Source organism: Natator depressus, chromosome 8 (assembly GCF_965152275.1).
Source record: "Natator depressus isolate rNatDep1 chromosome 8, rNatDep2.hap1, whole genome shotgun sequence".
NCBI classification, from domain to species: Eukaryota; Metazoa; Chordata; order Testudines; family Cheloniidae; genus Natator; species Natator depressus.
The window spans coordinates 22,967,306-22,983,498 of record NC_134241.1 but is presented as its reverse complement, the minus strand read 5'-3'; the positions used below and the strand labels follow the sequence as shown (position 1 = coordinate 22,983,498).

The following is a 16,193-nucleotide window of genomic DNA, read 5'->3' as shown; positions in this document are numbered from 1 at the left end:
GAACTGTGATCAGTTCTCCATGTCCACTGAACGTTGGACAAACAGCAGTGGGCTTAATCTGCAGCAAGAAAGATTTATGTTAGAAAGTTTTTCCTAATATTTATCTATAAGGGTGGTTAAGCTCTGGAAGCAGCTGCCAAGATACTGTGTGAAATCACCATCATTGGAAGTTTTGAAGGATAGGCTAGACAAACACCTGTCAGGGATGGTCTAGGTTTACTTGGTCCTGCCTCATCACATGGGGCTGGGCTTGATGACTTCTTGAGGTCTCTTCCACCCCTACATTTCTATAATGCTGTCATTAAGAGGCATTTAGATGCACCGTGTATGCTTTCCTAATATTACTTTCTGATATAATCAACTGCAGTGGGTATCACACAGAGAGGTTATACAATTTTGAAGGGGAAGTGGTCTACAGAGTCTTGAATGGAAGAAGGGTCCATAAAACATTTTATAGAGATGTGGTGCACTGTGTCACAGTTTGAGAAACTTTGCTATCCCACATTTTGCACAGATTGTTTTATAATGAAAATTTTTCCAGAAAAATTGCAGTATGTACCAGATATTAAATCAGTGAAATGCAGACACTTTAGAGAAATAAAAATACCCCAATATACCCTACATTGCAAGAACAAAAAAAATTAGGAAAGACTCTGCTAAAAAGAGAACAAGTACAACAACAGCAAGGACAAAAAAGGGAGGAAAAGAAGAGAGTCCGTGTATGATAGGAATACCTATAGATTTTAGGGACTATGGTGCTAAAATACAGAATATGCTAGAAGCTACAGAAAGTAAGAGAATCATTGATTTCTCAGTTAAGGTCACCAGAATTTTTAACTGAATTATTAGATTAAGATGTCATGGCTTCAGTGAAGAGCAAATGATAAACAAGGATAACAACATATTTACGCATGTATTTCTAGAACATCATAGCCCCAGCACATCTGTTACACATGAAACTAATGATGGGTGACAAGCTTGTCAATTCACTAGGCTGTTACCAAGAGCTGTGTGCTTAGGAGGGTATTCTGCCCTCATCTAGAGACATATGCATTTTACATTAGCATTAGTGGGAGTTATATATACACACACACACACACACACACACACACACACACACAAATCACTAGCAGAAGAGAGTCCTACTTAATGATCCAGTCTCAAAAAAGGTAGTTTCAGTTCTGGTTTCAAGCCAAGATTCTCTCTGGTTGTTTCCAGTGCTACTCCTAGAGCAGCATAATGGGTTTTTAACAGAAAATGAAATTTATTTTAAGTTGTACAGTGCAGAATTAGAACACTGGGTATCAATTTAAGTAATTTTAAAGTTGTTTTATATCAAATCGAACTATACAGAAGTCTAAGTTTAAGCAGTTTTTAAACCGCCAGCAGGCTTTAAAATGTAAGACCATTCAATTATATGATCAGAATGTTCAAACTTGGAGCCTAAAAGTTAATAGTGCTGGACAAATACATGAAGGCATGCATACAAACACACAAAAACAGTCCCTGCCCCCAAGGAGCCTGCAATTGACACACAAATGATAGGAGAGGAAACAGGCACAGAGAGGTCATGCGGCAGGTCAATAACAGAGCTGGCATTAGAATCCAGGTGTCCTCATTCCCAGTCCAGTGTCCTATCCACTAGATCAAATTGCCTCTCATATACAATTTTAGAACTAAAGATGTACACACAGGGGCTTCAATGGAGCTACACCAATTCTCATGAAGTGATCTTCTCCATAACAGGGAGTTAGTATTTTGAATTCAATGCTAGATCTAAATGTTCAAAATTTGGGGTAGGTGTGGGTAGTTCAAGCCAGTCATTACTGAAAGCCTCAAAAAAAGATTCAGTTCACACTCTTCTTTTTTCCTGGGAAGGTGCCATTGAGTCCCAGGTTAACATTAAGTGCATTTTTTTAAAATAAATAAAAGTTAGCGATTTTAGGGTCAGATGTTTAAAGTTCTTAAGTCTTGACCTAACTGCTCTAATGACGTCAATGGGAGATTTACCACTGACTTCTATGGAAGAAAACCTAGGGCACTGCTGAGCAGTTTCAAAAATCCCATCATTAACCAACACCTGTGCCACAGGCGTGCTATGTTGCTGACATTTATGCAGTCTTTCTAGATGCGTATCCTTCTCAATGATAGCAAAGTGGAGGCACTGGGCCTATCTAGGAAGCCCTACCACTCCATTACTCTGAGACTGGGTCCCCAGCTTCAGCACTCCTTCCCACCCCCAACCCACGCTGGCTTCTTCAGTAGACCCCAATAAGCTTGAGCTTGGGCCTCTACTGGAGATTTATCCTCTTGGGAGCTATGCAACCAGCAGATGTTTGCAGTGACACAGGACAACCTTTTCAAAGCAAAACATTAGTCAACTGAAATACAACAGTTATGGCCATTGAGTTCAAATGGTATAAAAGCCAGAACGTGTTTAGTTAGGTGGGTGCCGCTTTGTCCAGGCATGCAAAGCAAATTACATGGTTGCTGCAAAATTTCCCTAGCCTTCGTGAACCAGTCCCGGACTGAAAACCTATGTTCTACCATGCTGGAACATCATTCTCTTCCATGTCTCGTAAACACCTCAGTCATGTGTTGTAGATTCCAGGCATGCTATTTGCACGTGTACTCTCCTCCCTCTCCTGTGCTCTGTTGCAGGTAGGAGATGGTTGTGATCAGACAGTCCACGTGGCTGGCAGTCAGTAAAGTTAATGGTCCAGTTGTTAGTCTTCCACTGTATCTCCAAGATAGCTTCATTCACATGCTGGCAGTTCCTGATAGTCCATTCATACCAACCCCAACATGTCTTCATCACTTTTACCCTTCACAACAAGTGGGTAGCAATATGAGCGAGGAAACTGAGTCACATACAGAAATTTCCCACATTCTCCACAACAACATATCAAAAGGTAACTTCAGTAAACAATGCATATGAAATAGAATCAAGTATACCCATCAAAAGGAAAACAAGGAACGTCTGAGAACTGCAAACAACCAACATAAAAACAAGTATTATGTATTATATAGGAGAATGGCATTATCCATGTTCTCCTCAATATGCTCAAGGAAATGTCCTCAGGCCAGACTACAGACTGGGCACTCTTTCTGTTTTACATCCATATTAACTGCAGTTTTATTTCAAGTATTGAAGTAGTTGGAGTTTTAGCGGGTGGAGCACTTGCAGCTAGCTCCCACTGCAGTTGATTGAAACTATAGGTGATCATCTTGTCTTAAAATATGGTTACTTAAAATTTAGGTGCCTAAATATGGCTTTAGATGTCCAATCTTAGGCATTTTGAACATTTGTCTGTTCTCCTTAATCTAGTAATCAAAAGTAGTTTCAACCCATACACCCATGCTGTTCATAACAGTCACAGGAACGTGCATATCATTTTATAAGCAGATCATCAAAACTAATACTAGAACCCAGAAACAATGTAAATGAATAAGCATTCCCACTTACACAAAAACGTAAACCCATAAACACAACCCTAAGGGCCAGATCACATGCTGTAATGAAAAAAATATGCACCGATGAAGAGGCACTTTTAAAAAAATACCACCCAATGCTCCTCTTAGAAATGGACAGCTGCTTGTGGGTATGAGCGAACGGCCTCCAAAACCCAGAATTCAAAAACAAACAGCTCCAATTGTGTAAAGGGCAATCACCTCTGAGCAGTTTTTTGGAGCTACCTTCCCCTGGCAGCATGCCCCCTTAAGAGCCCTGCTGTCCCTTCACATGGCCTTGATAGAAGCATGAACTAACTTCCACCTGAAGAGCCAGTGTGCGATGGAATGCACCCCTGTATTCACACACTACACACTATTATAATAATCTTTGTACAAAATATGCCTTGTAAGGTATCATTTGATACCTTACAATAATAATGGTCAATAATATAATGGTGGAATGTATGTAGCCACATTATATGTAAAGTTATGAATTCTCCCTGAATGATGCTGGTGGCACATGCCCAAACCCACTGTGACGGGGCAAGGCCAGATGGCTATAGTAAAGTAAGTCAGATGGGCACGTATGTCAGGAGCTGTAGGAGGAAGCCACGCTGCTGGAGAAATGGAGCAGTACAAACCCTATTACGCACACGGAAGAAGGCCCTGAGGTAAGGGTGACATAGACATTGAGGAAGTGGGGGCTGCTGTGGGAAAGTGGCCCAGGGAATCGTACTCGTTCTGTTTCCAAAAAGTCAGCTATCAAAAGCTGCTACTATCAGGGTCCCTGGGCTGGAGCCCGGAGTAGAAAGCGGGCCTGGGCTCCTCCCCTCCCCTCCCCAACTAATCACTGAGACTGGGAGACAACAGAGACTGTGCAAGGGAGGATAGCTTCTCCTCACCTCCCTTGCTGGCTTATGATGAAAATGGCTCAGCAGGCTGTGACCCCTCTCTCTAGAGAGAGAAGGGCTACGTGGAGGGTCAGAGTGAGCCTTTGAGGCTAGCATAATCTGCCAGGAAGCACGGGACCCACGGAGACAAGGTTGGAGAAAAGCCGCATTTCAGCAAACAGGCAAAAAGAAACAGCATGGAACTTTGTTCACCACCAGTCGTCATGTTGTCGTCTTTACTGTTTTAATAAAACTTTGCTTTGAGTAGTAACCTTCAGGAAAATGCATCTCAAAGGGGGACTGGACTATAAAAGTGAGGGGGTAAAACCACCCCAAGTTCTCTCTCCAGGTCCATCTTTCTCTTTCACCTAAGAGGACAAAAGAACACAGGCCACTGGACCTTGGGAGCAGACTCTAACCTGAAACTTGGTCAGCAATGCTACTGGAAACCTGAGGTAAGAACTTCACTTTGAACCAAGTCTAGTTTGTTAAGTTTAGAAAGCGTTTTATCTGCATTTCTCTTGTAACTGCCAAGGAGAGGGCTGGACAGTGCTAAACACACATTTTTGTGGAAAATATCCAGGAGTAGGAGTGTGTTGGGGTCCCCCTGCAAGTGATAACCAAGGCTGGTGGAAGCAGCAGGCTGTGCTGACAGGCTGCTGCAGTCAGAGCTGCAGGACCAGGACTTGAGCTGTACACAGACATGCTGGGTGCGACCTGCATGCTGGCAGGCTGTTTGTGAGCAACCCAACTTGGAAGCTACAATAGCAAAGCACTGCAAGGCACGCAAAGTTGCACGACACGAGTGACAGCCCCTCACTGGTCTGGACTGCTCTGCGGAATGTCTCACAGTGGAAAATACAAGCAGCCTCTGAGAGGAGCAGTCAGAGTACCTATCCCTTCCTGCCTCCCTGGACATTAGAAACAGTCTGTACAATCTATCAAATCCACCACCACTTTTCACACTAAGAATTAAAGTGCTAAATACCGTCAGAAAAGCACTTCCTGCTGGAACGTCACACAAATAGCTGCTTAAAACCTGGAAACAGTCCATGGCAGTGACTTTAAATCCCCATTGACTAGGGACTGTATACAGGTCAGATTTGGGTTCCAGGAAGTTAAGCGTTTACCTTTATTCTTCCAAGCCATACTGTTCAAAAACCAAAGAAAACATTCTGAGTACTTATTTACACCAATGGATATAACAAAAGAATCTTTCAAGGTACCTTCAATCCCACAGCTATTTGTAACATTAACTGAAGAGGACATGGGATTTAGCATTAAACCGCACACCGCATTTTGCTCATTAAATGAAGAAAGCAGCTAGATCAGGAGGTGCTTCTGTTTATGACCACAAGATTACATTCCATTAAAATGAGAGGACATGCTCTTGGATGTAAACAACAAGTTTAAACTGCTACCTAGCAAAAATAACTCAAAAGTTTTCAGAAACAAAACACTTAAGATTTTGAATGATCTTTTAGGTCTGCCGCAATCAGAGTTATCAGTTTAGCTACAAGTCCATTTTCTGGTGTCCTCAAAAATTACATGATCAAGACAGAAGTGAAATTAATATTTTGAATTCCAGTTATTAATGTCCATCTCCCTCAGAAAAAAGACAAGTGTGCTGTAGAGATGTTTGGCCACAGAGTCACCATTCAGAAGAATGATTCAGTAGAATATCTAGGTCTTACGGTATTATAATACCTAGGTCTTATAGTGCTTTTCATAAATTCCAGTCAACTGAAGAACTAGCAAAAGCAGTGTTATTGTGTGCCTTTTTTCTGATCTACCAATTCCTCCCATCCCAGATGCCTTTGCACATTACTTCTGCAAGAATGCAGAGGTGGTGTGGGATGTGATTTCCATTCCAGGGCCCGGGGCTCAAGTGCATGGTGCATAATACACATGCCCTGCCCCTGAACACTCGCTTGGCAAATACATAGGTGTAACAATAAGTCAGAATTTGAATCATGATTTTTTAGCTATTTATCTGAATATTGTATTCTACAGAGGATACGTTGAAGGGAATCTGATCATAAAAGCATGTATAAACATTCACTTTCAGCTTTGTTTCTGACAAAGTCTCAATGTTATCCTGCCATGGTTCCTCATGGGAACATTATAAATTACTGCTCATTTTATGGAAAGAATAAAAATTAAACATCAAACGGAACAAAGATAAAGGACGATAGTGTATGAGTGATAAACAGCCACCCCGCCCAGTTTAACAAGTAAAGCATACTTACATATGGTCATTATATGCCAAGCACCTGCAGGTAGGAACACCCATGTTTACTTCCACCCATTTATAAAGGTTAAACAGTTCCATACTATGTAGATATAAAATGGTTTTTAAAAAAAAAGTCATGAAGAATTGTAATATAATGTCATGGGAGGGGGGAGGGAGGGCGTGAGAAGGCAGGATGAGAGAAACCCAATCAGCTTTCAGAGCCACAAAGAAAATTTAGTTGCAACTTTGCTATTAATACCAACATTAGGCAACTGTGATATCCTGAGTGAATAAGGATATACATCCGGCTATTGTGAATATATCGTGATCTGAGATTTAAGCCTGCTTGCATCACTAGTGAGAGTTAAGTCAAGCTCACTGAGTGAAGCAGCTTGCATAAGTAGTATCAATGCATTGCATATGTAAATTTTATGGTCAGTATGGTGTAAATGCTTACCATGCAGGCTTCTCTTGCGTGATGTACTGATGGATCTTTCTCTAGGACTGTTTTATAATCCTCCAGGGCTTCATCTAGTTTTTCTGTTTTTTCATATAGTTCTGCTCTCCTCAGCAGAGCTCTGATATAGTTAGGATCTAGTTCGATTGCTGGAAAATTAAAACGAAGTGTCAAGTATCAGAGGGGTAGCCGTGTTAGTCTGGATCTGTAAAAGCGGCAAAGAGTCCTGTGGCACCATATAGACTAACAGATGTATTGGAGCATAAGCTTTTGCTCCAATATGTGCATTAGTCTAGAAGGTGCCACAAGACTCTAAAAGTGGTATGTTTTTATGGAATGTTTCTACACCCCCTCAAATCAATGGTTAAGTGAATACATGTATCTTGAAGTTAATTAATTTTTTTATTTATTAAAATCAAGCATAGTACAAGTTTAATATAAGATATATCTTAATGGGGGGGACAGGATGGGACTATACTCTGCATTTGCAAGGGAAAGACTCAATTAAAGAGGGTTCTTTGCATCTCCATGGTCCTGTCTACAGGAGAGGTTTAAATTCAGAGTTTTGCACACTAACTGTTATTCGATAGCATGCAATAACTGCATATATATGGCCCACTGTTTTCAGATTCAGAACAGATTCATGCGTCTACACGGCAGCATGGACTTTATGCAAAGTAATTGTGCAGAATTCTGGGCAGGTATCCCTTGGTGCTTTGCCGCACTGCTGTGCTCCAGGCATCCTGGAACTTCTCACTGCACATGTGGGATACATAGCAGAAGTCAGAGGAAGGGACCAGTACTTGGGGTATTTATATTACACATAGTAATTATTCTGGACACTTCAGATATAATATGCAGAGTGAAGCCAATATAGTACAAATACAGGATCTAGAAGATAAAAGGATATCACTTTTAGACAGAGATGCAGAGGTTGAATTTATCTTCATCTAATGGTGTAAGTCAAAAGTAACTCCACTGAAGTGCTTCTGAATCTACACTGATAATAGATTAAAACTGGTTCAGTGCCTATAAATGAACGGTTAGACTGTTTCTAGAAATTACAAAAGAAGCACGTAGATTCAATGTATGCTTTTTCATCTCCTTATTCTCTTGACAGACACAACCATGATTACTGGTGCAGCTGGGACTGAATGCTAAACAGTTTGCTTCTGTACAACAGTAACCTGCTAATAAACAAGCTCTCAAGACATTCCTCCACCCAGTTTTCAACATAGGAAAAAGCACCTTTAAAAAAAAAAAAAATGAAAATAAATTCTTAACGCAAGCAACGTAGCCCAAAATATTCTAGCCAAACAGCTTGTTTCTTCTTTATAGAGGGACAAGGACAATGCTGCAGTCAGCAAGATGCAGGTCGGTGTGAATTGCATTGCTCTGCTCTAAGTGTTGCATTGCAGCTTGTGAGCCAAGCCCCTAGAGACTGTCAAATGATGGTAAAGTTTAAATCTTGTAACGCTGCACAGCCGTTTGATTTCCTTTCAGCCAGTACAAAATTAGCAGAAGCATATAAAAAACAAAAACAAAAAAAAAACCCCAAAAAGCCAAAAAAAAAAAAAAACCACCCAAAAACCACACACCCCAGGAAGTCAAAGAAAGCAAAGTGGTACAAGCCAGTTAAATTTTGTTACTTTCAAAAAGGCAAGAATACTAGTAACGCTTACCAAAAAATGCTTACTGTATAAGCAGTGATAGCACTCAGCCACTGAATTAGTTCTCCATTTGGTAAGGCTGGACTTTTGTCCCAGATGTTATAAAAAGTATAACACACATCCAAGACCAGACATCTGGGGATTTACATGTGAGTGAGTATGCAACAGTACACTGCTGAACAGATTTCATCCAGAGCTGCAGAGTTAAAACTAGGCAGCATGGGAATCAGAGAGCATGAGGTCAGCAATAATGTAAAAGACTTAGACAAAGGGATTTGGTGCCTTTAATTCCAAGGGACCACATATAATTCCTTGCACTTCAAGGTTAAAACTCTTAAGATTTGGAGAGCTGGGTTGGGTTTATAAGAGATGGAGCAGGAGAAACGGCAGCTTCTGTAATAAAGATTTTGCTGCTATCACACTGCAAACACCATTCTTATTTGCAATGGAGAAATAAGATATTTCAGGTAGCAAAAGCCAGACAGCCATTTTATAAAGTTAATCCAAGATACCTGCCCCTATCACCATGACCTCCCTCTGAGGGTTTGTTTGTTTATTTTATTAAAGTTGCCTTGCCAAACATTGCAGCCCTACTGAGTGGCAAGATTTCTGCACCAATGTCACTGCACGACAGCAGCACTTGCAGAATCAGGAAAAAGGATCATACCTTTGCTGCAGTCACTTAGGGCAGCTTCTGTCTTGTCCTAAAACAAAAATCAATAATGTTAGGTTTGTTTACCCCATTTCTAGTCAGATAACTGAATACATATTTATAGGTGCCAGTTGGAAACGAATACATTTGTAGAGACCCATTAAAAGCCTTAAATTACATTAGTAATATGCTAGAGATGTCTAAACCAGAAAGAGGCCAGCTTTCCATGACAGTGTTAGGGGGCTTATTCCTTCACCCACTTACTTCCCTGGTCCTTCTCACATGAACAGAGAGCAACAATACCCGAAGTCCAAAGGTGCAAACAATTTGATGTTTATTGGGGTGAACTTCCAGCAAGCATGATTCCAGTTTCCTTCCTTAGTGTCCCCCTTCCCAGCTCTGACACCACAGAGGCTTACCTGTGTCCCTGTTCCCATTTGCCCCTTTAGCTAAACAGGATTCCAATTTCCCCCCCACACCCGCACTCACTTCCTGATTGACTGCAGACTATACAGTAAAACTTGAGTTCTGCTTAGCTATACCTTAACCAATCATTTTACTGAAATTTAACTAACCAATCCTAACACATTGTAACATGATTATTTAGCCAATTATATCCCACCACCTTAATTAGTTTACACCCAGCAAAATTAATTATACAGCAGACAGAAACAATCACAGAACCAGACAGAGATTATGCAGACAAACAATAGGGAAATGGGGACTACAGTGATAGAACAAACACAGAAATGAGGATTTCACATCCCAGCTATTGATAAGAGAGTTCTTGCCAGACAGGATGCTATCAAACTAAGTTTCCTTTTACATTTTCTAGGCACTTCCCTTTCTCTGGAGGCGATAGGCATTATCAGGACAGGATTGTATTCCCAACAGCCCAATAGCACCTTATTTCAATGTGACTAGTTTGGAATGTGAGGATGTGACCGTTCGCTTCCCAGCTTATGGCTGCCTCTGCTGCTTAGCCAAAGATCTTAGCCTAAGCACAGGGCCTCAGACTGTCACAGTAAGAGAAGGCCCTTACACTGGCAGACAGTGATTTTGATTCTCCTCTTTTATACCTCTATAACTAGCCAAGTGATAAGAATACACCTAAATTCTTAGAGTATAGGCCTTTACAGACAAGCCTGAATATCTCTATCTTAACAGACAGCGGCTGGTGTCAGTCATGTGACTGCATACTCATCTAATTTGCGCTCAGCAGCTCACACAAGGCAGCGTGCAACAGCTGAGTAGAGGCCTGCATGAGTGACTCAGCCTTAAGTGTCTACCACACTTCTCCCCACCTTCTGGGATCTGGTCCAGTTACTTGAGGGATTAGTGCTGAAGCCATAGGCCAACACTTCCCCCATACTCCCAACTCAGTCCCTGTCCATGTGTGCTTATCGACTTGACAGCAGATTGCTGTCTTTAACAAAGAGCAATGCAGGAGACATCTTGCAGTGGAAGGGACTCCTTGCAGTGAAAGGAACTAGATCAGGGGGTCCCCAATGCAGTGCCCGTGGGCGCCATGGCGCCCGCCGGGGCATTTTTGTGCACTTGCAGGACATCCCGCCACCGAAATGCCACCGAGAAGCGTTGCCGTTTATTGGCGGCGGCGCTTCTTGCCGCTGCCACTTCTCGGTGGTGACGTGTCTGGCACCCGCCAGAGTCTTGTGGGAATAGCAATATGCTATTCCCACAAGAAAGGTTGGGGACCACTGGACTAGATTTTAGTGCACATGTGCTCTGCCTTAGCCTGCAATGGAAGATGAGAGGGTTTCTGGCTGTATTGGAATGAGGGTAGATAAAAGGTTTAAGAAATAAACATCTTGTTTTCATCCAAAATAACTGGAGTAACAGAGAACAAAGTCTGAGAAAGAGATATACAATTCAGGAGAAGGATGGCTTCTAAACAGTGTTTTTTCCCCACAAGAAACCAGCTGGTCTTTCAAGAAACGTCTGATTAAAATATCTATTGTAGTGCTGAGTAAACATACCTGTAGCAGACAAAGTTAAAGACTGTGGAAGCCCCTTAAAACAAGGATACTTTAGATCTCCAGGGCATGGTGTTAGCCTAACCAAAAGCCATTATTCTATTAGGAGTAGGGTTGCCAGGTGTCTGGTTTTTGACCGGAATGCCCAGTTCAAAAGGGACCCTGGCGGCACTGCTGTCTGGGCTGTTAAAAGTCCAGTCAGCGGCACAGTGGGGGCCCGGGACTAGAGGCAGGCTCCCTGCCTCCCCTAGCTCTGCATGGCTCCCGGAAGCGGCTGCCAGGTCCTTGCGGCCCCTAGGCACATGGGTGACCAGGGAGGCTCTGCACGCTGCTGTCGCCCCAAGTGCTGTTAAAGTGCAGGGCCCATTGGCTGGGAACCACGACTTATGGGAGCTGCGGGGGTAGTGTCTGTGGGTGTGGGGGCAGCATGTGGAGCCTTCCTGGCCGCCCATGCACCTAGGGGCTGCAGGGACCTGGCGGTCGCTTCCTGGGAGCTGCGGTAAGTGCCGCCGGGAGCCCGCACCCTGAACCCCTTCCTGAACCCCAACCCCCTATCCAAAGCCCCCTCCTGCACCCCAAACCTCTGATCCCCGGCCCCACCCCAGACAGAGCCTTCACCCCAACCTTCTGTGAGTGAGGGTGGGGGAAGAGCAAGCGACAGATGGAGGGGGCATGCAGTGAGCAGGGATGGGGCTTCAGAGAAGGGGTGGGACAGGGGAGTTCAGTTTAATGCCATTAGAAAGTTGGCAACCCTAATAAGGAGACATCATACTAACTGTTTGTATCCAACTCATTTATTCTCCTTGTATACTTTGGCAATTACTGGATTAGTTCTCCAGTGACATGGATTTTTAACATCTGGATTGTGAGGATAATTTTGCCTTTTATAAATATGCTCAGACAACGGGTTCATGTTGGAGAGGCTATTGCAGCAGCTACTGGAGAGAATCTCATTTTATTCTCTGCTTTAATAGTCTGGTAGTATAAAAGTAGTCTAGGTGATTCTACTTGAGCAAAAATGCTCAGCTGACTTTCTGGCACTTAATTTCAGATATACGACAGAGTACTCTAATATTAGAGACTGGCACAATGTTTTCTATCCCCAATTCGATCCCTGCATGTTGGACAGTCATGCACGTTTTCTTCAGGTGTTGTAAATAACTGGTGCGGGGAAAGGGAGAAAAATGTGTCTCTATTCAGAATACATTTAAAAGCAACAGAAGGAGAAATTGCTTCCTACTCCTAAATTCTTGATTCTGTTTCTTAAGCAGCCAGAGGTTATTTAGCAACATACACATGCTCTGAATAGGAACAGTGTTGAAAATTGTACAAGCTTTTCTATGACACAAGCTTTTCTGTGCTTTAGACAATTAATTTAGACCCACAACTTCCCTGTGGAGCATGGAAGTATTGCTGAATGCTCACTGTTACGTCCTGCACCAGTTCCCACTGAGGTAGGTCAATGGCATAATTCTCACAGGCCTAAATGGGATCCAGATAAGGCACTAAGGAGTTTTCCTGGCTGGCTCCTCACTCATCTCCATTACCCTCTTTTTCACCACAGTTCTGCCACACAATTTTGGCCACACATTTATTGTGATGAAGACCATCATACCCACACCAAAACTTTTAACTGATTTTTTAAAAACTGGATAGAGGCATAGTTGCCTTGACTAGTTACAAATTATACAGTTGATTTGGTTCCCCACAACAGATTTTCTGCCAACAGCTATGTTTGTGTCTCCACACCTACCATGCTGCTTAAGAGTGTACAGTGCATTCTGGTAATATCTGGACAGCTACCCCATAGTGACTAAGCAGGGGATAGAGCAGTGGCTCTCAACCTTTCCAGACTACTGTACCCTTTCAGGCATCAGATTTGTCTTGCGTACCTCCATGTTTAACCTCACTTAAAAACTTCTTGCTTACAAAATCAGACATAAAAATACAAAAGTGTCACAGCATATCCTTACTAAAAAATGGCTAGCTTTCTTATTTTTAGCATAGAATCATAAAATAAATCAATTGGAATATAAATATTGTACTTCTATATACTATACCAGTGGTTCTCAACCTATTTACAATGTGTTACCTGGGCCGCAGGTTGAGAACCACAGCATGGATAGAAGTGCCCATACCACCTGCCCCAAATCTCCACCAGTATTTCTACTGAGATGGACCCAAAAAAAAAAAAAAAAAAAAAAAAAAAAAAAAAAAAAGGAGAAAGTGAATAATAAAACCTGGAATCTATGACTTAATTCCTTCAAGCTCATTCATTGACTATTGTATATATTCACAATACTCTGAAAGTACATTCACCTGTTTCATTCTTGCAGCAGCTCTGTTTGAAAACAAAACAGACCTGTCTTTTTGGTAGCAGGCTGGGCAAACCTGTACAGCTTTTGTGTAGGAGTCTTCTGCTTCCCCATATTCTGAAGATTGAAGAGAAAAAACAACAACATTCATTGCATTTGCCAGTAGAATTAGTGAGAGCCACATAGCATAAACTCTCTGGAAACATATTCCTCAATATCTGAAGCAACATCAGTTTTACACCAAAAGCAAGACTCAGTCAGCTGCTCTCAGAAAAAGTGTCCTGCTGAATTTGCATACATACCAATGACAATAGTTTTGTCATTTTAAACCACCACCTCTATTAGAATACTAGCTATGTTAAAATGCCAAGACCTGGTCCCAGTACTACAATCTCTAGACTTGTGCCACTGTTGTGCAGATTTTAATTCATATGCCTTACTTCCAAACTTTGCACTTTCTTTGAAGTTAAAAAAAGTGAAGCAAAGTCTCAAAATAAAAAGAAATGTTTTTCCTTAGTTGAAGCCAGCCCATAACGGATCTGAAAAATCATGACATGACATCAGCACCTCCTCTCAGAGCCTAGAGAGGAATCCTGACATGATGAGAGATGCTAAACCTCTTTAAAGAACAGTTCTTCTCTAGATCATGCCTTGAAGATACACCCATATCCAAGCTTAATACAGCAAGGGGGCAAGTGAAGGAAGGAGATACCTGTTATTAATCACTGTCAGATTTTCAAAAAGTAAAGGACACAGCAGGTTGGTTTTTCCCCCCTCCTGTGTATTCCAGCAGTAAGTTTTCATTACACATTATGTCACAAAGTTTCAATCATCCAGTACAGAAAGCTCTCTCTAGTGAGCTGTCTTGGAAGCAAACCACCATCTAATTGTTGGCAAGTATCCATTTCTGTGGGATCATTACTCTAATAAGTATATTAATGATACTTTCCTTTGGTGTGCATTGCACCAAGTACTTCTCTAGCATTTATTGTTGTCAATTAGATTCCCCTCCTCCCCTTGGGTTGCTGATCGTTTTGTGGGAGGGGAAGAGAGACTCAGGGGTGATGGAAAAATATAATCTATCTTAAGGTTTGCCACAGTGTCTAATTTCAGACTTTATTATGTTAAAAGAACATTAACCCACCTCCTTTCTTAAACTGCTCATTTCCTTTCTCCTTTAACGTTGTGCTCTCCTTTCTTCTTTTCTGCAACAGATCAGAGAATTTCACAGTGTCTCACAGGATTTAACTGAAATGAACAAGTAGGTCAGCTACAGTTCTGCATTACTATGAAAGAAAATCAGAATGAAAAGTAACCAGGAGAATCTGACAGCTACAAAGGTGTTGTCTGTAAACAGTTAATTTATTATTATACATACTGGGTGTATCACCACACTGGATAGGGGCATAAAGAGCTCTGATTTATAAACTAAAATATATACAAGGGACTTTTTTTAATTAATGTTTGCATTTTGGCATTTACTGTTTGCTTCCTCTTTTGGGACAATAGAACCTTTCCAATGCCATTTAATTTCATTCCATTCAAACTGGCTACATAAGATATGTCTAGACAGTGAAGTCCTGCAAGTTATTATTTGAGACATCCTGTCCAAGAAGTTTATAATCAGCTGGCTGTGAAGCCTGATGAGGAGGGTCTAATATTGATGGGATGCAAAAAGTGCACTTCCAATGCAGCAGAGACAACAGACTAGTTCAAATGTGAGGATGTTGTTTTGGAATAGATTTATTATGCAGAAGGATTGGTTAACAGAACATTCTTTTTTCTCTAGTGAAAATAATGTAGATGTCAGGCACTATGAGCAGCTAGAGGCTGAAAAACGGGTCACTGGCACAAATAAATGGGCTTACTAAGGGAAGAGACACACATCTTCTCCTTGCTGGATCTCTTAGCATTGCTCACAGATGACTAAACAACCAACCATCAAACCCAAAGGCTGGGAGAAGGTTCCATTAGATAGTGAAAATTGCAGGAGTGTGTTTTCAACCATGAATATCTTAACAGCACTGCTGGCATAAGTGATGTTGGCATGAATGCCTTTAGCTAACACTGCAAATAGAGAAAGATGTCACCAAGCCGTCACCAAATGATCACTAAGGAATACTTGGCACACAAATATAACTCATGGAAATAAAAACAAAATATCGTAGGGTAGGAGTACAAGGGACCTGAGATTCAAGAGAAAGTGCAGCTCCTTATTATATCAAGAATTATAACATTCATAAACCAGTTGGAGAACACTTCAATCTCTCTGGTCACACGATTAAAGACATGAAAGTTGCGATATTACAACAAAAAAACTTCAAATCCAGACTCCAGTGAGAAACTGTTGAATTGGAATTCATTTGCAAATTGGATACAATTAACTTAGCCACTCCCAGTCTCTATTCAAGCCTAAGTCATTATGCAAGGTAACCTATTTCCCCTTGTTTTTTCCTCCCCCCCCCAGACGCTCTTGTTAAACCCTGGATTTGTGCTGGAAATGGCCCACCTTGATTATCATGCACATTG

At 41.6% G+C, this 16,193-nt stretch overlaps 1 protein-coding gene across 2 annotated transcripts in view; it reads right to left on the bottom strand.

Moving 5' to 3' along the window:
- The window catches only part of TTC1 (tetratricopeptide repeat domain 1), a 46,390-nt gene that overhangs the window by 22,023 nt on the left and 8,174 nt on the right, over positions 1-16,193 (bottom strand). For both annotated transcript variants that reach the window (XM_074960611.1, XM_074960612.1), the window contains exons 3-6: positions 14,809-14,869; positions 13,669-13,781; positions 9,371-9,407; positions 7,034-7,182 (exon numbers count right to left, since the gene is read on the bottom strand). In XM_074960611.1, coding sequence (XP_074816712.1) covers positions 7,034-7,182; positions 9,371-9,407; positions 13,669-13,781; positions 14,809-14,869 — 360 coding nt within the window. The remainder of the gene's footprint in view (positions 1-7,033; positions 7,183-9,370; positions 9,408-13,668; positions 13,782-14,808; positions 14,870-16,193) is intronic.